The 26517-nt window shown below is 43.0% G+C and overlaps 1 protein-coding gene across 7 annotated transcripts in view; it reads left to right on the plus strand.

The window, feature by feature from the left end:
* The first annotated feature begins 19908 nt into the window (after positions 1-19908).
* The window catches only part of LOC112224464 (putative sodium-coupled neutral amino acid transporter 10), a 32218-nt gene continuing 25609 nt past the window's right edge, over positions 19909-26517 (plus strand). For 3 of the 7 annotated variants that reach the window (XM_024388028.2, XM_024388027.2, XM_024388031.2), the window contains exons 1-4: positions 19910-20598; positions 20933-21096; positions 21237-21330; positions 26211-26354. In XM_024388028.2, coding sequence (XP_024243796.1) covers positions 20503-20598; positions 20933-21096; positions 21237-21330; positions 26211-26354 — 498 coding nt within the window. In that variant the 5' untranslated portion in view covers positions 19910-20502. Of the gene's footprint in view, positions 20599-20932; positions 21097-21236; positions 21331-26210; positions 26355-26517 lie in introns of all 7 variants that reach the window. The other 4 variants (XM_024388029.2, XM_024388030.2, XM_024388032.2 and 1 more) reach the window with 4 other exon arrangements.

Consider the following 26517-nt stretch of genomic DNA (forward strand, 5'->3'; position numbering starts at 1 on the left):
CTGTGACTCCATACATTTGTATGGGTATGTATTAGCTATGGTAATGTATGGTTTTTGACTGATCCACTTCACCCAATAATAGCTAGAGGGATTGTCTGACCTAAAGGCAGATGCTGAATCATGAGGAAAACATCTGAATTCATAATGGTTCATGGATTTTCAATTAGATGTAATATTTATACTATAATCTATAGATGGATAATAACAACAACACAGTAGAATTTCCCCCATCAAACCAGCTGCCAATCCAACTCTTCATCTCCTCTCCTCGCGTGAATATGCAGATCCCCCTTTAACCCACGTGCCCTCATGCGGGATTTCGAGGCAACGATTACAGAACGCTACACAGCTCAGCGCACCGGGGCTCCCTCCAACTACCCCCCCACCCCGCTCGGCTGAGAGAAGAGAAGGGGAGGGGGAGATCGCTTCTTCGCGTCTCTCCCCTGGCAGCCCAGCTGCCGTGCAGTCTGCAAGAACACTTGAACAGAGGTAATGGCGTTGTTTGGATATGGATAGGGCTACACGGCAATGAGAGAGGTAAAGCGCACGACTGGACCAGGACTGGATGGACCAGGGCAACGCGGGAGGATATTTATCTGAAGAGGGCATCTGGGTCTTCGATATGGGAGAATTTTGGGCAAAGGAAAGTCGTCTTGCGGAAAAACTGTTCGCTTTTCAGAGAGGGGGGATGGGGACATTGGACACGGCACCATCTATACCCCAAATCAATCCCTTTTCACTTAGAAAAACGCAAGAATGCCAAAACAATTAGTCTGGAAAGGTGTGTTTTCGTAAGGAACATGCTCGACTACCGGCAAATACCAGGGATTGGTTTCATATTCGAATTCTACAACAACATAGGAACGCAGCCTATGCGCGCGACACAACGCCGTTTGGAACGCCCCCCCATGACAAGGAGGTGTCAGCTCCAGGGCGCGAGATTCAAATTTTTGCATAATGTGGTATATTTTGTATTCTTGAGCTAAACTGCATCCGTGCTCACTTCTCATGTTACATGCAATCTGCCAGCTCTGAATGAGTTTAAATCCTGGAAAATCGAACAATTGCGTTTTCATCCACTTTGCGTTAACATATATAGAGGAGTTCCAAATCAATTGCAACGCTTTATGGAAAATATTTTGTAAAATAGTAATCGGAGCTGCAAAGGATTTATTTTTAACAAGAAAAGGTGGGCAATGTTCTAAATGTGTTTCCCCTCTATTATATTATTCATTCATAGTTGTGATGCAGATTGTAGAGCTAATTTATTTTGTATTCGATCATTTGGATAGTCTTTGCGGAACATAAAATGCATGAAATTATCTGCAACAATTTAATGTAGCATTATGAAAAAGCTAATATAACTTCTATAGTTAGTTTGAAAATGTAGGCTATTTCTATAATATGGACAATTTGAGAAAGATTATTATCCAGCATTTGTAAATTGTGTGCATGTTAGTAATAAAATTATTTACCATACACATAACAACGTATGTTGTTTAGGACGCGTTTCTATTCAATTTGAAATAATTCGATTTATTTCACTATGTACATTTAATTATCATTTATTTTAAATATCAAACGTAGTAGAAAACTAACCAGATATACTAATAATATATATATCTCCAGAATTGTTGTGAAAGTGCCCTTTCACTCCTGTAGGAGCCATTGGTGCATTGAAGGCATCAAATCCACAGCAATAAAACCTTAAAATCGATCAAACGGGCGGGGTGAGCGCGCCTCTTTCGCCATGTTGAAATCCTTTGTGTAGCCTATGTAGATAAAGACTGTTGTTAACCATAAACTTTTTTTTAAAAACTTCAATACAATCAACTATATCTGGTTAAACATTAAGCATAGTGTGACCCTGAATTGTTTTTGAGGATAATAGGTTTAGAAGATTTGATTTCAAAATCAACTCATTTGACTTGATTTTACAATGTGTTTATAGATAAGACTACTTCAATTCCACTTTAAACTCCTTTCTGATCATTTATTTTCAATGTGTGAGTGTGATACAGTATAATTAAAAACCATGACTAAGTTTGCCAATTTTGTGTGCACATTAGTATGTTAATTGATTAATATCTAGTCGTTGACACTGCATTATTTGATAATGCCACAATTTATTTTGCATTACAATTAAGCCTATATATGATCTAAGAATAATCCATTTTAGTAATATTATTCCTTCATTTTTAAATGTGTTTAAAAATAAGTTATTGTTGTCAAGGCCACTGGAAAATTCCATCCTAAAGTAGAGTCTGCAAAATAAAAAGTTAGCTACAAAAGGTTAGTGTTGAATGATAGTTTGTTTTTAAATAAAATCCTAAATGACCATGTTAGTGTTTATAAACATGACTTAATGTGAACACATTTAGCAAAAACAAAGAAACCTTAATGAGTTAGAGTTTAAAGAGACTTCTCAAAATGTATACAACTCCTTATTATACAAGTATTATTATTAGAATGATTATAATAATAATAAGGCTATAACAAAAAAACGTTATTTTGGAACGTCTTGCTGCACTATCTTCTCCCATATCGTGTTCCCACATACAGGCCTTTAACACAGTTTGACTGCTTGGTTTAATCTTGGCCTAAACAAAATTCCACCATGCATACTACCATTCACATAGAATAAAATACGTGTTTATTTATTGTCGATTATGAACGACATATAGCCTACACACACAAGTCTGCATTATGTGGTGTGCTTTTGATCAACAACAAGTGGGCATTGAGACAAATTAGAAATAACTCTAGCTCTTTTTTTGTCAGAACGTTTGAACGTAACGTTTTTGAGGAATGGAATGGAGCCTATGGAGGCTCAAGCAGGGACCTGTGCACAGCTCTAGTGAAGTTAATTCGAAGTGACTGCGGCGGGAGGGAGAGCTTTTGACTATGAACATGATGACGGTGATAATAGCAATAATAATAACACCGCCAGTCTGAACACAGGGCCTAACCTTAAATATATTAGGAAGAGAATATCAACATTTTCACGACATTGATCTCTTTTGAATTAACATTGTCCCGTGTGGCTCAGTTGGTGGAGCATGGAATTTGCAACGCCAGGGATGTGGGTTCGATTCCAACAGGGGACCAGCACGAAAGTGTATGCACTTAATACTGTAAATCGCCCTGGATAACAGCGTCTGCTAAATTACGTAAATGAATAAAAAAATCACTTGAAGAAAAGATAACTACAAGGCAATGTCTTCAGAATTTCAATATAGGCTATAGGACAAACCCTGAGTATCTTAAAACATATATTGTTGTTAGATGGTTATTGCATGACTCTTTAGGAGCATAAATGCACAGAAGAAAACTGGGTGCAGCATACGGGTGCTTCGATGTCGCATGTTTTACTTTTGGATGGGGGAACTTTCCGTAGAGTTTAGCTAGCCTAACAAACAATTCAGTCCCCTTAGATAAGATTGTCAGTAACAATGGCTTATTTGTTGAAAGAAAAAAATATTATCAAAATTCCAGTAGGCCCACATTCAGTGTAATATTAATAATAAATAAAAATAAGTATAAATGTAAATATTTATATAAAACGTAGGCCTACAGTAAATATAGTATATCACACATTTAGATATGGCTGCAAGAACACCACCCAGTTTAGAGAAATGTAGCCTACAATGTCCTTATTTGTATTTCGAGTCTTCAAATACTTCCAAAATGTTACACTGTGAACATATGTTGTTGTGCGTAAAGATAAAACATTATCTCGAATTCGTTGTAGAATTTAAAAAAATACATACATCTAATATGTGAGGGGAAGGGGCAATTATAGCGTTGAGACCTGCAGAATCATGTAATGAGGTAGGGCTACTGATCAACAACTTGGACATGGGCAGGAAGCTATAGCCTATAAGCCCCTGCATTTAACTTGCAATCATTTACTACAAAGGCAAATAGAATATGTTTCTAAACAACTGCATTTGTTTCACGAGAAGCACCGGTGTGAAGAAAACACTTCAAATCAGAAAGCAAGGACTATTCAGTCTCCGTAGATGTAGGCTGTCCTTTGATGGCTTGCGTTCCAAACCCCCATTTTGTACTCTGGCCCTTTACGCACGATGTTTTGTAAGCGGAACGCGTCTTAAATATTAAAGAAACCCACCAGCCTCCTGAAACATTATTTGTTCATCAGGGGATAGGCCAAGAGAGCCTTATTTTACACAGCTTGGGGATTTCTCCACAAATAGGCCTATGAGCTGCTTATATGGGCGTTATACCAGCTGGCTACCATCTCGCCTCATACAACTGCACCATGTTTTGTATCACGCTCAAACTTTTGACTAGAGGTTATGTGATTTTAAACAATAGTGGAGATAGTGTGGTCCATAGTAGAGGATAGCAGCAGCCACGTCGAAGTAGTCAACCGATTTCAGTTCAGATCATTAAGTTGCCTTATTTGCATAGATAAATCATTAGGCTACTGTCTCTGATAGTCTACAATACTTCCAGTAGGCCTACTTTGCCTTGGGGACTTGGCTGCATCAGAATTGATTTCTTATTTTTCTCGACGTAGATGATAGGCCTGTACAGTTTTCTTAGGCAAGACAGGCCAGAACTACCAGTGGTCAAAGATACAAGATGCCTTCCTTCGCTACCAGTTGATTGTTTGGTGGCCAGCAAGGCAGAGTAGCTGCCTGCCTGCAGCGGGGGAAGGGGCCTCCATCGCGACGGGGGCTTCTCTCGCCACCCCGCTGAGTTGGGACGGGCAGAGAGCGAATCCTCACCCTAGGCATACTGCGCCCAGCTAAGAAATACAATACAACGTCAATTAAATGCAGTCTCCGCTGCGATTTACTGCAATGAATTATAAATTGGTAGTCTTTCTCACATACTAGGATCTTTCAAATTGCAATAATAGGCAAAATCGTTATGTAAAATATGCATACATTTTACCACATTTAGTCTCGCTGGTAAACCATCTCTCGCTTTTGTTGCAAATTCCAGTCTAAATAACCAGGTTTGTTTCAAGGCGTCAGTGTTTAAGGTCAAATTGTTTTATTGCTAGATTGCTAGTTATCCTTTTTTACCAGACGTTGGAAAATAAAAATGTACACATTTGCGAATAACAAAATAATTTCGTTGCTGTCGACCGTGAAATGAGAACAGGGAAAATATGGTTTAGCGGTAAACAGTGTAAACAATAATTACAAACAGAAGGGGGAGGACGTGGCTTGACAGACAGACGACACGCAGGGCTTCAATCCCAGGTCTGCAGGCCCATAGGGCTGAAAGAGAAGCAAGCGGGGTCTACCTTCTAGACCTCAGGTATTTTAGAAGTAGACCTACATACGATATAAACTCGTACTTATTTAATGAAATAACTTCGATAATGGAACAGAATGACATGGTTTCATCATTCTGTTTTCAATCTAGTAAACTATGGATTTCACAAGCTGTTGTTGCAAGTAGGCTTCCATGGATCCAACCATGCACATTCAATAGCCGTTTCTTCTATGTGCGTATACATACTAGACAACTATAAGGCTTTTCATTTGCAGATGTACCATGATATGTTCACGTACAAGCCTTACCCAATTACCTCGTCGGTGTAGAAAAATGTGATAAAACAACAACATCGATTCAATGTTTCCCTCCTTCAGCCTTTCATTTCGCAGACACATTCATGTTAACAGGGCGAGACGAGGCGTGTTGGGAACTGTGAAGAAATATTATCAAGGTACATTTATTGAGGTAGCTAGAATATAGGACAATTGCGCACGTGCTTCAGAAGCATATCTCCATCGTGGATCTTGGCACGTGAAGTCCATGCCTGGTCAAGTGATTTTACCTTCTATTTTAAAAGTAGGACTGTTTTATGATTCAATTTCAATGGGTCAAATGTCTGTTTTAATCGTGTATTTGGAGATAAAAATGTCGATATATAGTTCAAGATTTTTTAAAAAGTGAATTTAGATTAAACAATCTAAACTCACAGCAATAGCCTGCCACCTTTTCTATAATTTACACTCCTTAAATTAACAATGTTGATGTTGGTATGTACAAATTGATTCCCCTGTCAGTGTCAATGCCTTTCATGTTTTTTTTTTTTGTATGATTTTTAAATCTGTAATATATGAATAAATATGAAATATGAATTCTTGATTTTATGATGTTTTCAATTCACATAATACAATTCATCAAATCTTTTACTAAAATATGATGGGGACAGAAAGTAATTGAATGATAGTCTGGACATTTATATAGTAGCTAAATAATTTCAGGATTTCCCATGTAAACTGTAAATGGGATTGAATTTATTTAGGCTATGACCAATGTTTTGTAAGACTTGTACCTATGGACATGCCTCTTCTTCCCGATCTCTTTCTTTGCATTCCCTCTTTCTTTCTCTCAATCTCCTCCTCAGCCGCATGGGCCATGGATGAGAGGCGTTTATACCGCTCCTCTCCTCCACCCTCCATCCTGTATTAAATCCCACTACAAATGTTTTGACAGCAATAAAAATTATTTTTAAAAGATCAGCACACGCAAATCCTCTGTTGCTGAACCTTTAGCTCCCTGTCTCTATCCTGCTCTCCCGTCTCTCTCCCCTCCTCCCTCCCTCTCTCTTTCTCCGGGGTGTAGGAGAGTCGGGTGTGGGGTTGTAGGGAGAAGAGCAGTGGTGCTTATTTAATTAGTTGTGGACCTCCCAGAGTTTCAGTATTTCCAATGAATGATCCAATGATCAACTATTCTATGCTGATCTATTATAATGTATGGTTTGCATTGAAATGTGCCAAAGTCCCATGTCATTTTATGTTGTTGTGTTACAATGTAATGTACAATGTTATCATAATATCCAATAATAAAGAGATGAACTCACATTTTTTTGCACTGACACATACACACACAAACAGACAAGCAGACACAAACATGTTCTATCCTAGTGGGGACCTACAATTTTCCCTAACCTTAACCCTAACCCTAAACCTAACCCAAAACCTAATTTTATCCCTAATCCCTGAACTTAAAATATTCTATGTCCTCATGGGGATGTGGGAAATGTCCCCACAAGCGAGACATGTCCTTGTTTTACTATCCTTGTGGGGACTTTTGCAGATTTCAGGTCCGCAGGAGGATAGAAGAACAAGACCACACACACACACACACACACACACACACACACACCACCAGGGGGCAGTGTCAGATGTTAAGGTCATGGGGGAGTCCAGTGGAACCACACACACCTACCTATCCCAGGCACCAGACCCCAGGCAGGGATAACCAGACCCCAGCCAGCAGCAATGCAAGCCAGGGCCCATGGCTGAGACTGACAGGCCAGAGGACCACTGGGGCAGACGAAGGGGGCAGGTGTTCTGCTTTCAGAGGAAGGAAGGAGACAGGGGAGGTCAGCAGGGTCAGCAGAGGAAGAGAGGAGGGAGATGGCTGGGGAAGAATAAACGAGGGGAGAGAGAAGAGGTGAAGAGAACAGGGAGAGAGAGAGGGAGAGAAAATAAGAAAAAGATAGGAGAGAGTGAGGGAATGGTAGGGGGTCTTTCCTAACGTGTGTATCCGGTGTGGGATAGTCCATTTATTACCCTCACGTGCTGGGGGTTTACTTTGCCAATGATCGAGAGTGGAGAGACCAGAACACTACGGGGAGAATTAATGTGTGTGTGTATGTAGAGGGGGGAGGGGTATGGTCTGGGCCCCCTCGAACAGAGACACAGACATTCAAGTTCGAGTTGCGTCTTCTTTTGTACAGGGGTGCAGTCAGTGTTTCTAGCTCTCTTGGACCACATCCCTCCCTCCCTACCAAAACGAACCCCCCCCCCCCTTGCCTGCCTAACGGCTAGGCGCACAACTGCATTGTCGGGGTGGAAACAGGTTGCTTGTTGCTAGCCTTCTGTCTCTGTATGCTGAGTGCTTCACCATGGGATGTTTTTTTAATACGCAGACAATGACAAGAAATACAAATTCCTCCCTCCTGTCTGTTGTCACTTTTTTAAAAGCTCTGCCCTTCTACATTTCCGTTTTTTTTCTTCAGACTTTTCTCAGCTTTATTCAGGCCGTTTGAATCTTATGGCACAGCTGAAAACATTTCATGGCATTTGGCATTGAAAACGTTAGCACTGAAAAGTTTAGTGTTGACATTTGGGCATTGGTTATTATCTCTATATCCAGTATTTTTCCCTAGTTTGACATCAACCAAAATTATTGTGCAAAGGTTAAGGTTGTCATTATACTTGAACGTTTTTTTGTAATGACTAGCTTCAATAGCTGATGCAACAGTTTATGTATCATTCATGGCTTCATTATAACCTATACAGCAAGACTTCTAATTCTATAATAGAAACAGTGCTGCCTTTAACCGTTTAACAGTGTTCTTTTACCTCCAACAATGTGTGCAGTTTGCGGTCGTGGGGGGTTTAAGATGGATCTTCTCTATGAAACCGGACACTTAATAAGTCCTATTTAGTATTAATATTTGTAACTTTACAGTTAGTGTTTGTGAGGGGTGAGGAGAAAGGGATTAGGAGAAAGGGGAGGGGGTACATCAGTAGAGGGAACGGTTGCCAAACCAGATGGGGGGGGTTGTGTGTCTTTCCCCTCCCCTTCCCTACCTGCCGATGAAATGAATGACAATAAAACACTGTCACACACGTAGTTGTTTACGGAACCTATGTACAGCAACCTCAACCCAACCATTACTTCTCCCTCTCTCTCAAATACACACACACACACACACACACACACACACACACACACACACACACACACACACACACACACACACACACACACACACACACACACACACACACACATCAATATGACATCATGGCAGAAGATCACACTGTTGCAGCCACAGCCCTCTCCAGGAACTGACTCTGTGTTTGCAATGACATCAGCCTGAAAGAGTGTGTGTATGTGTCTGCGTGTCAGAGAGAGTTCAGGGTGAGATCAGGTGACATAACAAATGACTTGGTTGGAATCTCAAACAATTCTGCGTTGCCATGACAAACAGAAGATTATGCAACAGGCTGGAATGGGATGAGAAACAGACATGGAGGGAGGAGTAGGTAGATGAAGGTGCCTCTAGATACTGATCTTAGGTCAGTTTCCCCCACAGCTTCCCCTCCCCCAATCCTAAACTTAAACATTAATTAACGTGAAAGCACAAAACTGACCTTAGAACAGGATCTATGAGCAACCTCACTCTATACTTCAATGATATCACTCTCTGGATGTGAGACTGAAAGGATGCTTTGGGGCTCCCCCTACTGGTAAATACACAAAACTACATGTTGATGCAGGAAGGAGGCAGCAGAGGAGTATGAATAGTGTGTGAACAATATAATGTTCTAATGGTGGCAAACAGATATTTGTAAAATATTTAATGACTATCATTGGTCTACCAGCTGATCAACATACAGATCTACTACAATTACTACCAAAACTGTTGATCAATCTGCATGGAGGTCTGTGAGTCTGCATTGGGATGTCTGGCAGCCAGCTGTAGAATAACAGGACTGTTTCTCTTCAGTTTGTGGAGGAGGGAAATGGGGGAGGTTCATATTAGTAAACTGTAACACCTGTAGGATATACAGCATATGATTGGTCATAACACAGACATGTGCACACACTCAGAAAGAGGCACGTACACACACACGCGTGCAAAGAGGCGCACGTGCAAGCACATGTGGCATGCACACACACATACATGGGCGCACACACAAACAGACACAGGGACACACACACAGGCATGCACAGGAGGCAAACATCTGTAAGGGATTTGTACAGTGAGATGACACCCAATAATAAATAATGCCAACATTTGAAACTCATTTTGGTCCCCCTCTGTGTGACCTCAAACAGGGTCAGAGGTGTGTGTGTGTGTGTGTGCGTGTGTGTCAGTGAGTGACTTCAAGAGAAATGAAGGATGATCTTTATGTGGTAGTTTACTTGTATTTGAATGCAGGTAACTCTGAGGCCCAGGGGAGAGGGCTCCAAATACAGCATGTTACTACCAGAGGGAAGGGCAGGCATACAGAACTAAATAGGGCTACATAACGTCACAGAGAGTTGCATAGAATAACACATAGCTATATAATATTATGTATTGGATAGACACACGCACGCACACGCACACACACACACACACACACACACACACACACACACACACACACACACACACACACACACACACACACACACACACACACACACACACACACACACACACACACACACACACACACACACACACACACACACAGCAGGATTGGCAAAAACCCTGCATGGCCTAACTACTAACTATGTGGCCTCTGGACAGGAGGAGACACTGATCAGCGGCTGGATAGCAGCTAAGGATTTAGGGAGAGGGGTCAAATCAAATCAAATTGTATTAGTCACATGCTTCAAAAACAACCGTGAAATGCTTACAATACAGGCCCTTCCCAACAACACATAGAGAAAAATATAGAAACAAATAATACCACACTGAATAAATACACAAGTAACAATATATATATACACGCAATACCAGTACTGAGTCGATGTGCAGGGGCACGAAGTAATTGAGGTAGATATGTATATATAGGTAGGGTTAAAGTTACTAGGCAACAGGTTAGATAATAAACAGTAGCAGCAGTACGTGATGAGTCAAAAGAGTTTGTGCAAAGAGGGTCAATGGAGATAGTTCGGGTAGCTATTTGGTTAACTATTTAGTAGCATTATTGCTTAGCGGTAGAAGCTGTTCAGGGTCCTGTTAGATCCAGACTTGGTGCATCAGTACCGCTTGCTGTGCGGTAGCAGAGAGAACAGTCTGTGACTTGGGTGGCAGGAGTCTCTATAGGCGGTCTCATCATTGTTGGTGACCAGGCCTACCACCATCCTGTCGTCAGCAAACTTAATGATGGTGTTGGAGTCGTGCACGGCCACGCAGTCATGGGTAAACAGAGAATACAATAGGGGACTAAGAATGAACCCCTGAGGGACCCCCGTGTTGAGGGTCAGTGTGGCAGATGTGTTGTTGCTTACTGGAAGTCCAGGATCCAGTTGCAGAGGGAGGTGTTCAGTTCCAGGGTCCTGAGCTTAGTGATGAGCTTGGAGGGCATTATGGCGTTGAACACTGAGCTGTAGTCAATGACCCACTTTCTCATATAGGTGTTCCTCTTGTCCAGGTGGAAGGGCAGTGTGGAGTGCAATAGAGATTGTGTAATATGTGGATCTGTTGGGGTGGTATGCAAATTGGAGTGGGGCCAGGGTGTCTGGGATGATGGTGTTGAAGTGAGCCATGACCAGCCTTTCAAAGCATTTAATGGCTACAGATGTGAGTGCTACGGGGCGAAAGTCAATTAGACAGGTTCCCTTCACGGTCTTGGACACAGGCACTATGGTGGTCTGCTTGAAACATGTAGGCATTACAGACTGGGTCAGGGAGAGGTTGAAAATGTCAGTGAAGACACCCGCCAGCTGGTCAGCGCATGCTCAGAGTACGCATCCTGGTAATCCGTCTGTCCCCACGGCCTTGTGAATGTTAACCTGTTTAAAGGTTTTACTCACATCGGCTACGGAGAGCGTGATCACACAGTTGTCCGGAACAGCTGGTTCTCTCATGCATGGTTCAGAGTTGCTTGCCTTGAAGCAAGCATAGAAGGTATTTAGCTTGTTTGATAGGCTGTCACTGGGCAGCTCGCAGCTGGTTTTCCCTTTGTAATCTGTGATAGTTTGCAAGCCCTGCCACATCTGACGAGCGCCAGAACCAGCATAGTAGGATCTGAACTTAGTCCTGTATTGCCGTTTTTCCTGTTTTCTCCTGTTTGATGTCTCGTCGGAGGTCGTAGCGGGATTTCTTATAAGCGTCCAGATTAGTGTCCCGCTCCTTGGAAGCGGCAGCTCTAGCCTTTAGCTCAGTGTGGATGTTGCCTGTAATCCATGGCTTTTGGTTGGGATATGTATTTACAGTCACTGTGGGGACGATGTTGTCAATGCACTTTATTAATGAAGGTGGTGACTGATGTGGTAAACTCCTCAATGTCATTGGATGAGTCCCGGAACATATTCCACTCTGTGCTAGCGAAGCACTCCTGTAGCTTAGCATCCGCTTCATCGGACCATTTCCGTATTGAGTGCATCACTGGTACTTCCTGTTTGAATTTTTTGCTTGTAAGCAGGATTGAGGAGGATAGAGCTTTGGTCAGATTTGCCAAAGGGAGGGCGAGGGAGAGCCTTGTATGCGTTTCTGTGTAGAGTAAAGGTGATCTAGGTGTGTGTGTTTGTTTCCCGGGCAAAAGGGGATGGAGGAGGTACAGGTCATATATAAATGCACCCACATGTTGCAGGGGGATACACATCTCTCTTCCCTATAGGGGTTTTCCTTGTGGGTGGGTGATTGGGGGGTTGAATATCAGAGGCATGCATGTACGCATGACTCCATACTCCAACACAGAGGGATCCGACAAAGAGTCTGAGAAGAGAAAGACGGACGTAGAGATAGAGACAGAGAGAGAGAGAGACACAGGGAGACAAGAGTCCCTGGCAGAGGCTGCATTCAGGAAAGTAAATAAAAGTCCCCATTATGTGGGCCTACAATAGCTAGCTGCTCCCTTGTTTCTCTTCTATTCAAAAAGAGGGGCAGAACATGTAATCACAAAGGGAACCCGTGTCTTTTCTTCTTAAACCACAGCGGTACTACTCTCCTTTTCTCCCCCTCTCGCTCCCTTTCTCCTCTTTCTCATTTCTCTCTCTGATCTAAAATAACCCTTTAAGTTGATGTTTTTCAAATATGTAGGAAGCAGATCAATCAGGTCCACCGACAGTGAATTAAACAGCTGAATTTTGATGAGAGAAGAAGAAAGGAAGGAGACTAGAACTAAGTATGGGAGAAGAGGGGAGGGGGTGATGTGTGTGGGTCATCTGGACTGTAAAGTGTTTAGTGTGGTCAGGGTTGTAGGCGACAAATATTTATGGAGTGCGGAGTACACAGACAAAACACAAATAGGATCTGGGAGGGAACCAGGAACACACATTCAGTGTTAAGTGTACACATCACAAGTTATGATTCAGACCTTAATGATTTAGACCCCATTGCACAATTTCTAATACATTACACATTCCCTTATAATGAAGATCCACAGTCTCCATCATGATCTGTTTACATTGCTGTACATAATGTTCACTGCTGCTTCACATTTTTGTCATGAAGTAGGACACGCAGCCATGTTATGAGGTCAGGGTTCGCCTGGGATAATGAATGGCTGCGTCTGTGTTCTATTTACTGGTATTAAAGAGATATTTCCTGTTTATGAGAACCTTAATGTTTTTTTTCTTCCCAGAAGCAACTGCTTCTCAGCCACCAGCTGCTGTGGGGCCATCCACATGCATTGTTGAGTGACAGAGGAAAGGGGGAAGAGGAAGGAGAGAGCGAGAGAAGGAGAGTTTGGAGAATGAGAGAGCAAGGAGGAAGACATATAGAGGAGAGAGAGAGAGAGAAAGAAAGAAAGAAAGTATGAGGGGTTGCGGGATGATGCAGAATAGTGAGACAGAGGAGGGAAAAAAAGGAGAGAAAGGAGGATAGGTGTGCGAGTTAAACTAACTAATGGATCCAGTTAATCTACCGGTAACTCATGGTTGATGAATATTGTCTATACAGTCAATGGGCTTAACTGGAAACCAGCGGAGGTGAGGGTTCAACAACAGGACCAAGATGGCATCGACTTCTCTTAGCTCAGTAAGAGTTGAGATCCACTTCAACCCAGTAAAGGCAGTAAAGTCTAATCACAGAGTGTTGGTAGCCCCAGTTATGAAAGAGAGAAATGGAAGGATGGAGTGAAGGATGGAAGAAGGGATGAAGGGAGGGAGTAGGGGTGGTGTCAATTAAGAAGAAATATGGCAGGGTTCATTTCCGCCAATCACTGATTGATTTCAGTTTTACCCCGGCCAGTCAGTGTGAAAGTGAAAAGCCTGTGTAAATGATCATCCCTAGATCCCTGATTTTCTACATTTCGAACTCCACCAAAGAGACTTATATCTCCATTTAAATGTGAAGGAATTTCCCCCCTACACTGAACTACACTCATCACCACACACACACACTGACACACACGGGCTGTAGATCATAGGTGTGGGCAGGAGTGTCAGCACTCAAACACACACTGTACCTTATAGCCTGGTTTAATAGAGGAGACCCAGCATGAATCCACACAGACGCTCTGTTCCATTCACTCACACAGGTAACAGTCTCCGCCATTCACACTGCATGCTGTCCCCGGAGGGTAATATACCTTCTGTGCGTGTGTGTGTGTGACTGTGTGTATGTATCTGTACGTGTGTGCATCCCTATATGTATGTCCCCATAAGTGTGTATCTGTGTGTGTTTCTGTGTGTGTCTGTGTGTGTGTGTATCTGTGTGCGTGTGTGTGTGTGTTTGAGCTGATGTAGACAGTGTAGAGGGGCCATCAGTGCAGCGTTTCCACCTCTCCTCTTTATGAGTCTGGCCTTTTAAAAACACACTGGATTTATGGTCAGTTTAGGCGGTATTTCATAGAAAGTGTGTGTGTGTGTGTGTGTGTGTGTCCAGGCCTAAAATAGGTGACGGTTAGAAAGAGGCACCATTCGTATACGAGAAGAGTGTTAAAGGGAGGATTGAGCTGTCCTCCTTACCAAAAATGTTACACTGACACTTTTACTGTCCCAAGCCCCCGCTCCACACACTGGAAATAGATGTTATTTAGACAGGACCATAACGGAACTTCATTAAGACATTATAAGAGTGTCTGTATATATTTGACATAATAACTGCATCATAATGCATTAAACCTGCCAACATTAAGAAAAGGATTAAGGATTCCACGGTAACGGAATTATGCTTTCAGTCAGTTTTTTCCCACTTTAAAATACATTGCCAAACAAAAACCATTGACTTCAAAGTTTAACAAACCATATAACTCTATGCACAAGGACTATTTTTAACAATTTCAATTGAAAAATTACAAAAACTAATTTAGTGGAAGAACTGTGCAATGCTAAAAAAAAATTACAGTAAAATTATCTTATTCTACTGTACTGTACACTACCTTTCTTTACTGTACTGTACTGCTGTATTGGACTGTACTCTACTGTGCTCTACTCACTGTACTGGTACTGTATTGTACTTTACTGTGCTCTACTCACTGTACTGGTACTGTATTGTACTCTACTGTGCTCTACTCACTGTATTGTACTCTACTGTGCTCTACTCACTGTACTGGTACTCTATTGTACTTTACTGTGCTCTACTCAATGTACTGGTACTGTATTGTACTCTACTGTGCTCTACTCAATGTACTGGTACTGTATTGTACTCTACTGTGCTTTACTCACTATACTATCCAAACTTATGAAACATACATCTATGATTGATTTGATTTGACCAAATCTAAACCTATCAAATGAAATGAAAGTCTGTGGGCGTTAACATCAAGGCCAGGGTGGACTGACCGAATGTCAACTACTTTCCAATGTCCGTGACGTCCGGTGTCGATAGGTGCTCAGTTGGTTCTGGTTACAGTACATGGGAAAAGAGGGAGCCCATCGGTAGGTGTCAGTAAGAGCTGGGAGAGGTTACATTAACTGGAGAGTGAGAGGCAGAGAGGGAGAGAGAGTAGGACGGGTTGTCCAGACTCACACTCTTGGTTTGACCACCAGAAAACAGAGACAAAGAAAACAGTTATGAGCTGAACATAACAGTATGTCAGTAGAAGGGAGGACAATGGCAGGTGGCCAAACTGTGATTTGTGAATATTATGATTTCCCATTGTAGCCAATTCAGTTGCAGTAACTCCATTATTGATTTTGGGGTAATTCTGTTAATTTGGTAATGGAGTTACGCTTCTGAATAAGTTAACAATTCTTAACCAAAATAAATATAAAAAATAATCACTATAACTAATTGGTATGCCTACCATTACTTGTTACTTCTGTGAACTTTCATTACCCTCCCTCCTCTTGAGGGAGAAAAATTAGAAAATATCTTCAAGATATGTGGGGTTTGGTAACGGAATTACAAGGCAATATTTCTTAAACTTACAGAAGCTAAAACATTTCTCCAAAACTAAATATAAGTGTTGATATTACACTGAACAAAAATATAAAAGTAACATGTAAAGTGTTGGTCCCACGTTTCATTTAGCTGAAATAAAAGTTTCCAGAAATGTTCAATACGCACAAAAAGATTATTTCTCTCAAATCTTGTGCACAAATGTGTAACATCTCTGTTAGTGAGGATTTCTCCTTTACCAAGATAATCCATCCACCTGACAGGTGGGACATATCAAGAAGCTGATTCAACAGCATGATCATTACACAGGTGCACCTTGTGCTGGGGACAATGCAGGAACTTCCACCAGAGCTGTTGCCAGATAATTTAATGTTCATAATGCACGGCCTCATGTTGCAAGGATCTGTACACTTTTCCTGGATGCTGAAAATTTCCCAGTTCTTCCATGGCCTGCATACTCACCAGACATGTCACCAATTGAGAATGTTTGCGATGCTCTGGATCGACGTGTATGACAGTGTGTTCCAGTTTCTGCCAATATCCAGCAACTTCGCACAGCCATTGAAGAGGAGTGGGACAACATTCCACAGGCCACAATCAACAACCTGGTCAACTCTACATGAAGGAGATCTGTCACGCTGCATGAAGCAAATGGTGGTCACACCAGACACTGACTGGTTTTCATATCCACACCCACACCTTTTTTTAAAGGTATCTGATCTGTGAACCACAGATGCATATCTGTATTCCCAGTCGTGTGAAATCTATAGATTAGGGCCTAAGGAATTCATTTCTATTGACTAATTTCCTGTGGCTCTGTAAAATCTTTGAAATTGATGCATGTCACGTTTATATATTTGTTCAGTATCGTTGGCAGGGGTCTTCACGTCAACATTATTGTATTTTGATGTATTTCTGATCACTTTTAAGACTTTTTCTGCTATGTGTTTTCCATACCAACATCTGTTTATCCAAAAATCAAAGCACTTACAGTACTACCTAATTATTAAGCTGAAAAATGGTTGAAAATGTATTCTATGCCTTAATTGAAAAAAAAGATGGACTCTTATTTGACACCCAATTTGATATGCTCCTATAAATTTCACATGTTGGTGCTCATGTGTCCTTTTAGATGGAAATGCCCATAACTAGCTTTCTCATGACCCAAATACTTAGAACATTTTTCAAAGATAGAATCAACTAAAATGAACTGAAGTTGCATTTTAAAGCTTCATTCCGATTCTACATGGCCTCCCCATTTAACAACAACAACACCAGACCTAACCATCCAGCCCAGAAGACATCTTTTGTCCATTCCTTCATTCTATCTGTAGTCTAGTAGCCTATTAGCAGAGTGGTCATTAGAGCCTCTAGCCCCCAGTGTATTACTGATGGTCAAATGACAGGGGGTTAATAGAATGTTGAGGGGCCAGAGGCACAAAGGTAGGCAATGTTCAGTTGGATAGGCAGGGCCATGCAGTCTCTCTCTCTGTATAGAAGGCTGGTTGAAAACCCCATTCATGGCCAGGGCTAATGCTGCGTTGTAATTAACTGTGATTACTGGAGCAGAGGGCTCTCTCTCCCTCTCCCTCTCCCTCGCTCCCTCCCTCCCTCCCTCCACTGGTTTCCTGGGCAGACCTAGGACCTCAAGCCCCCGGTGCTCATGGGAAATCGTGTGCATGCCTGGCCCCAGAAAGGCCTCCATTCAGCAGTCCGCATGCTTGACCTCTCAGGGGTCAGCACTCTGCTTTGTGTCCCGCGACCCCACCGCGACCTGGGGTCACCTACAGAGGTCAGTAGGTCAAATCCAGATGCCTGTGTCTAATTTCACCCCGACTGGATTATCCTCCCAAATCTGCCCTGAAATGTGTCCCCAGAAAAATGCCCCTAACTACAACTGCTGGCCATGTACCTGGTCCTGCCCCTGCCAGTCTTAGCAAGGCAACTGCCTTCCATACCTTCATGTACCCATCTCCTGCCGGCCTCATTGCACGCAAGCACACACACACACTCCCTCAGACCCCAGCCGTATCCCAACCGAGGCCTTGGGCCTACCTTGAGGGATTAGGTGTGGACAGCCAGGACCCTCCAGCCAATCAACCAGTCTGTCACATTGATTTTGAGGGGTCACTGGAGCACAATGGCCAGGCTTTTCGTGTCTTAACCTCCCCATACCTCCGTGACGCACACACACTTGCGCATGCACCCACACACACACACTCTTTCCCCTTCCCTCTCCCACCACCGAAAGCTCCATCGGATCCCTGCCTGTCAAATCCCCCTTCCCCAGAGCCCTTACTGGGGTAAAGTGCTCTGGTCCCACACCTGCCTGGTCAGATGACACAATAACCACTAGGGCTCAGGGAAGTTACCCTAACCAAAGATCTAGCCTATAGGATCATCTTCCTTTCCCCCAGTCATAACTGTAACATTTGGAAGAAATACACAAAACTGAAGCAAAGAATCTGAAGCAAAGAACATCTATTCTTCTTTAAAGTTTTATGTCATACTACACCTATTGGTGTATTGCCGCCTCCTACTGTATGGGTTCTTCTTCTTTGATATTAATGTGGTCTGCAAACAAATGCTATAGGTGCATGCCTCCACCTACTGTTTTGGCTGTATATCAGCAAAAAAGAATTAACATAAAAGTAAACTAAACTAAACTCAATGTAGTCCTTTATTCAGATTCAACTGCCAACACCCATCCCTACAGGCTTTGTTGCCTGAGAAGGAAGAGCATCTTCAAATCAAATCCCTTTGTCACATGTGCCGAATACAACACCTTACAGTGAAATGCTTACTTACAAGCCCTTAACCAACAATGCAGTTTTAAAAAATTGACTTGGCGCTAGATCTTTGGACAGTAATCTTTGCAATGTTTTGGCAGTGAAGTCCTGGAAACCCAAAAACCTCTCAGCCGCAGATACTATTAAGGCCAGTTTGTTGGACTTTTTGTTTGTGTGTGCAGTACAATTAATCACAGGCATAATAAACACCATAAAATAAGATTGTCTATTCTCTGCCTGGAGGTTTTTCATATGGTCGCGGCTGCGCAAACACAGTTCATTGGTTGGATCTAGGGACGCTACTTTTCCGAAATGCTGTAACACGCCTGGCCGCTAGAGAACGCCCAAGCGCATCATGAACAATCTTGTCACGATTCAACGACAAAAGAGATAGGAATCCCAACTGCAACGAATAAGACAGTGTAACACCCACCCAGCAGACTATAGTTATGCTGCGTCACGCAATCCCTTCTCGAAAGTCATGAGTCGAGAAACTTCACTATTTTCCACGAAAGTACGTAATGTCACGATTCCAAAGCTATACGATATTACAGAGAATAGGTTAGTTATCTTACAACTCGGAAAAGATTTGTAATGTTGTACTCCTTGTTCCCGAATTTCATGCTAATGTTGGGTTTCAAAGCAAGCGCCAAATTGACTCCCATTGCCTCCTTGAAGGAGAACTCGCCTTGTCCCAAAATAGCCCAGAATGCATCGTGCGACGTATGGACAATTTACACATTGGGCGTTAATACGATTTCTAAGAACTTTCCCATGCCCTCAAAAGTATCTCTGGGTATAATATGAGCCAGATGCATTGGTAATAAACTGCACAGCTCTAACAAAGAACAAATCAGAGAAAATAGGCATCGTTGTGAGTGCGGGACTCCGCGATTGTACAGCAGAGGCATTACAAGGAATCATGTCGATGAATGTTCCTTCCACACAGGCACCTGGAGTGGGGTGGGGATTTATTTTGTTTGTATTGTATATGACGTTGGTATTTTCCCGCAATGGATATTTATTATTTATCGTTCAGAATCCATACAGTAGGTGGCGGCAATACACCAATAGGTGTAGTCTGTCATTAAACCTTAAAGACGAAGAAGAGTAAGAGCCAGATTCATACTTCCTGTGTACACGTTCAGGAAATAGTGATTTCCGTAGCTTTTGTAGTTGTTTACCTCATGGTAAATATGAAAATAAAACGTTATAGCGTTATGTGATGGATATAAATTGATAACGGTCTATTTTAACCAAGTGGACGAGTCACCGATGATAACATAAGCTTCAACATCAAGGGAATCGAAAACTGTTAAGGTTAGGTGTGTGTTGAACAAAGTTTTTGCAACAACAAAAGCTCGATTTCCTTTCAGCTGTCAATTTTTCATTTTGAACGTACATGCACGATGCAGATAAATGTATTTTATTTCGTGATATGAAATATAACTACATGTATTTTAGCTGAATGATCTAGTTTGCCTGTTCGGAATGTTTTGGTTTCTCTAGCTATCCTACTAGCGCCACGTCACATAGCTCTTGAAAAGGATACGCTTTGGAAAAAGCAAAGCAGAATCGGACGGATTCAACTACTGTCATCATCGTTACTTGGACCAAATAACGGCCGCAACTTTACAGTGGTCATTTCTCTACGTAGTATTGAACGTTTTTTGTGTGGTGAAGAAAACCTAAACATTCAAAATGACGGCGGCGGCTTCAAACTGGGGTTTGATCATGAACGTGGTCAACAGCATCGTTGGAGTGAGCGTTCTGACCATGCCGTTCTGTTTCAAACAGGTACGGTTTCCGCTATCTTACACCGGTCACACGATTATTCCATTGCAGATGTAGTTTATCTTATCGTGTGTAGCGACTTTGAACTCACGATAAGCTACTAGTGTGACGGCAGGTAATGAGTGAACATTTGTTCCGTGTTTACCTTTCCACGCGCCTTAACAGGTGCATTATACAGTCTGTGCACCTCATGCTTTATGCTGATCTTGACATCTTTGTACCGAATTGCAGTTTTAGGCCCCCATCATGCCCCTGTCAAACTGAAATGTGTATGACAGAGTTGCCATATTTGTAGTTTTGAAATGAACCCTCTCTGTCTCTGATTCTCTCGCTCTAGTGTGGGATAGTGCTGGGGACTTTGTTGCTGTTCTTCTGTTCGTGGATGACCCACCAGTCGTGTATGTTTCTGGTCCACACGGCTAACAGCACCAAACGCAGGACCTATGCTGGCCTAGCTTTCCATGCCTACGGCAAACCAGGCAAAACACTGGTGGAGACCAGGTATGTGTCCTTTCCTTTGAGAGCCAATACTGTTTTGATGTATGTCTTGTGTCTTTAGAGCCTTGATCAAATGCTAATATCTGAATTTCTCTCCCTCTTCCTCCCACTTTCTCTTTGTCTCTCCCGCTCTTCCTCTACAGTATGATAGGTCTGATGTTGGGGACCTGTATTGCCTTCTATGTCGTCATCGCTGACCTGGGCTCTAATTTCTTCGCCCAATTGTTGGGCCTACCGGTAGGAGTCAAGAGTTTTGAATTACAGAAGCAATCAGAGAATACAATAGGGCTGCATGCTTTGGACAAAATACCCAAGTGCACATGTTTTGGGCCAGATATTGCGATTATGAATTGAGATTTTTAAAAGCTTGGTAATTCCATCAGCCATGGTTAATACAAGTGTCTGGGTAGAGGACATCTCTTCTAAAATGAGATCATATGAATTAATACATACCGTGCTAACTGAATAAAAAACAAATTAAACAAATATGTTATACATATGATAGCAGATAGGATTATTGCACCTACATATTAACCAATGGAATATAAAGCTTATGATTGTGTAATTATGTATAAGTAGGCCCAATCATTGTTATAATTTAAATGAAGTCAAATTGCTTTAAAAACATCTAACACGTAGCCTACTTATTGCAAGGTGCAGCCTGTGATCAAAACATTGGAGTCTGGTCCAGTCATCAACGCGATGGCCTTTACCGCGTTTGGTCCGGTCAACAACGCGATGGCCTTTACCGCGTTTGGTCCGGTCAACAACGCGATAGCCTTTACCGCGTTTGGTCCGGTCAACAACGCGATGGCCTTTACCGCGTTTGGTCCGGTCAACAACGCGATGGCCTTTACCGCGTTTGGTCCGGTCATCAACGTGATGGCCTTTACGCGTTTGGTCTGGTCAACAACGTGATGGCCTTTACTGCGTTTGGTCCGGTCAACAACGTGATGGCCTTTACCGCGTTTGGTCCGGTCAACAACGCGATGGCCTTTACCGCGTTTGGTCCGGTCAACAACGCGATGGCCTTTACCGCGTTTGGTCCGGTCAACAACGCGATGGCCTTTACCGCGTTTGGTCCGGTCAACAACGCGATGGCCTTTACCGCGTTTGGTGGCGATGGCCTTTACCGCGTTTGGTCCGGTCAACGCGATGGCCTTTACCGCGTCCGGTCAACAACGCGATGGCCTTTACCGCGTTTGGTCCGGTCAACAACGCGATGGCCTTTCCGTTTGGTCCGGTCAACAACGCGATGGCCTTTACCGCGTTTGGTCCGGTCAACAACGCGATGGCCTTTACCGCGTTTGGTCCGGTCGATGGCCTTTACCGCGTTTGGTCCGGTCAACAACGCGATGGCCTTTACCGCGTTTGGTCCGGTCAACAACGCGATGGCCTTTACCGCGTTTGGTCCGGTCAACAACGCGATGGCCTTTACCGCGTTTGGTCCGGTCAACAACGCGATGGCCTTTACCGCGTTTGGTCCGGTCAACAACGCGATGGCCTTTACCGCGTTTGGTCCGGTCAACAACGCGATGGCCTTTACCGTTTGGTCCGGTCAACAACGCGATGGCCTTTACCGCGTTTGGTCCGGTCAACAACGCGATGGCCTTTACCGCGTTTGGTCCGGTCAACAACGCGATGGCCTTTACCGCGTTTGGTCCGGTCAACAACGCGATGGCCTTTACCGCGTTTGGTCCGGTCATCAACGTGATGGCCTTTACCGCGTTTGGTCTGGTCAACAACGTGATGGCCTTTACTGCGTTTGGTCCGGTCAACGTGATGGCCTTTACCGCGTTTGGTCCGGTCAACAACGCGATGGCCTTTACCGCGTTTGGTCCGGTCAACAACGCGATGGCCTTTACCGCGTTTGGTCCGGTCAACAACGCGATGGCCTTTACCGCGTTTGGTCCGGTCAACAACGCGATGGCCTTTACCGCGTTTGGTCCGGTCAACAACGCGATGGCCTTTACCGCGTTTGGTCCGGTCAACAACGCGATGGCCTTTACCGCGTTTGGTCCGGTCAACAACGCGATGGCCTTTACCGCGTTTGGTCCGGTCAACAACGCGATGGCCTTTACCGCGTTTGGTCCGGTCAACGCGATGGCCTTTACCGCGTTTGGTCCGGCAACGCGATGGCCTTTACCGCGTTTGGTCCGGTCAACGCGATGGCCTTTACCGCGTTTGGTCCGGTCAACAACGCGATGGCCTTTACCGCGTTTGGTCCGGTCAACAACGCGATGGCCTTTACCGCGTTTGGTCCGGTCAACAACGCGATGGCCTTTACCGCGTTTGGTCCGGTCAACAACGCGATGGCCTATGATGTTTGCAAGCACCAACTCATCAAGTGTAGTTTCAAAGGAATGTAGGGCTCGGTTGTAAACAACATGTGTGAACTCTGTTTCAACTTCTCCATTTTGTTATATAGTGTTGGCATGGCGACTTGGGAGAAATGCAGTCTTATCTCCTGTCCAGCTTTTTAAAAAAAAAAAAAAAATGTTTAATCTTCTTGAAGCCGTCTACAGTTACATATGATTATTGTGAATATTCAGATTTAAACATTTACATTATTTGCAAGAATACTGATTTCCCTAATGATTCCGTTTACATGGATACATCTGAAATCAGGGAAGCCTATTTGATTCTGAGTTCGGACATATAAAGTTTCTATTTAAAAACAATTTCTAAGATTAATGCATTCAGTTTACCGAACTCACCTCATTCTTGGTTTTAATGTTCATGTGTCACATGCACAAAAGAAGAAGGAAGCTTGTGCTTTTAATTGGTGTACACTTACTTTGAGTATGATTTAAGCAGATTAAGATAAGCAGAGTAAGGTGTTTACGTGTCTAATGCCATACTCGGCCTAGTGCCATAATCAGTTTAATATAGAATTACTAGTGTGCATGTAAACGTAAGTGTAGACATGAGTCATGTCGTTGGCTATATGATAGATGGGTGACAGCCTCTGTGATTTCTGTGTGTCTGCGGGTTGTGGTTTCGTAGGGTGTTACACTTGAAAACGCATTAGCAATCAATGCCTGCTTAATGTACAGTGCATTCGGAAAGTATTCAGATCCCTTGACTTTTTCCACATTTTGTTACATTAGTCTTATTCTAAAATTGATTCAATATTGTTTTCCTCATCATTTTTTGCACAATACCCCATAATGACAAAGTGAAAACAGGTTTTTAGACATTATTGCTTATATATATATATATTTTAAAAATATAGCTTATTTACATAAGTTTTCAGACCATTTGCTATGAGACTCAAAATTGAGATCAGGTGCATCCTTTTTCCATTGATCAATCTTGAGATGTTTCTACAACATGATTGGAGTAAATTATGTTTATTGGATATGATTTGGAAAGGCACACACCTGTCTATATAGTTAACAGTGCACGGCAGCGCATAAACCAAGCCATGAGGTCGAAGGAATTGTCCGTAGAGCTCTGAGACACTGTTGTGTCAAGGCACAGATCTGGGGAAGTATACATTTCTGCAGCATTGAAGGTCCCCAAGAACACAGTGGCCTTCAACATTCTTAAATGGAAGAACTTTGTAACCACCAAGACTCTTCCTAGAACTGGTCGCCCGGCCAAACTGAGCAATCGGGGTAGAAGGGCCTTGGTCAGGGAGGTGACCAAGAACCCGATGGTCACTCTGATAGAGCTCCAGAGTTCCTCTGTGGAGATGGGAGAACCTTCCAGAAGGACAACCATCTCTGCAGCACTCCACCAATCAGGCCTTTATGGTAGAGTGGCCAGACAGTAGCCACTCCTCAGTAAAAGGCACATGACAGCCCGCTTGGAGTTTGCCAAAAGGCACCTACAGGACTCTCAGAACATGAGTAACAAGATTCTCTGGTCTGATGAAACCTAGATCGAACTATTTGGCCTGAATGCTAAGCATCATGTCTGGAGGAAACCTGGCTCCATCCCTACTGTGAAGCATGGTGGTGGCAGCATCACGCTGTCGATGTTTTTCAGCGGCAGGGACTGGAAGACTGTATATGTATATACTGTACTCGATACCATCTACTGTATCTTGCCTATGCTGCTCTGTACCATCACTCATTCATATATCCTTATGTACATATTCTTTATCCCCTTACACTGTGTATAAGACAGTAGTTTTGGAATTGTTAGTTAGATTACTTGTTCGTTATTACTGCATTGTCGGAACTAGAAGCACAAGCATTTCGCTACACTCGCATTAACATCTGCTAACCATGTGTATGTGACAAATAAAATTTGATTTGATTTGGACTAGTCAGGATCAAGAGAAAGATGAACGGAGTAAAGTACGGAGAGATCCTTGATGAAAACCTGCTCCAGAGCGCTCAGGACCTCAGACTGGGGTGAAGGTTCACCTTCCAAACAGGACAACGACCCTAAGCACACAGCCAAGCCAACGCAGGAGTGGCCTTTCGGACAAGTATCTGAAATATCCTTGAGTGGCCCAGCCAGAACCCGGACTTGAACCCGATCGAAAATCTCTGGAGAGACATGAAAATAGCTGTGTAGCAACACTCCCCATCCAACCTGTCAGCTTGAGAGGATCTGCAGAGAATGGGAGAAACTTCTTAAATAGTTGTGCCAAGCCTGTAGCGTCATTCCCAAGAAGACTAGAGGCTGTAATCGCTGCCAAAGATGCTTCAACAAAGTACTGCGTAAAGGGTCTGAATACTTGTGTAAATATGATATTTCAATTTTGTATTTTTTTTAATACGTTTGGTAACATTTCTAAAAACCTGTTTTTGCTTTGTCGATATGGGGTATTGTGTGTAGATTGATGAGGGGAGGGGGGGGAAACAATTTGATCCATTTTAGAATAAGGCTGTAATGTAACAAAGTGTGGAAAAAGTCAAGGGGTCTGAATACTTTCAGAATGCACTGTAGGTGGCTGGCTATGGCTCAATCTTCATAAAATAGGGGATTGTTCTTCTTCAAATGATTGAATAAATGTGTCGTGTTGCCTCTTGTTGTCTCCACAACTCTAAAGGTACTTTTTGCACGACACTTGGTTTCCTTGTACTGTTGCTGATTTGTTCGAACTGATTGTTTGCGTGGTATGATTGGTTAGAGATTTTGTCCTTTCTCGCCCTCCGCAGGTGTCATTTGGTTTCCGTGTGCTGCTGCTGATCACGGTGTCTCTGTTCATCGTGCTGCCTCTCAGTCTGCAGAGGAACCTGATGTCATCCATCCAGTCCTTCTCTGCCATGGCCCTCATGTTTTACACATTCTTCATGTTCACGGTGAGACCAAAACCACACGGGTAGGGGAAGGGGTACAGGGCTGCCTGCAGCAGGTGTAAGAGGGCCATACTCAGATGGGTAAAATGTTAAGAGTTTTGCTAATATACATTTTACTCGATAGGTTTTTACAAAGAATTATGGCTCTTCTATCATGATGATATGT

The sequence above is a fragment of the Oncorhynchus tshawytscha genome, linkage group LG25, assembly GCF_018296145.1.
Source record: "Oncorhynchus tshawytscha isolate Ot180627B linkage group LG25, Otsh_v2.0, whole genome shotgun sequence".
In the NCBI taxonomy this organism is placed as follows: Eukaryota; Metazoa; Chordata; class Actinopteri; order Salmoniformes; family Salmonidae; genus Oncorhynchus; species Oncorhynchus tshawytscha.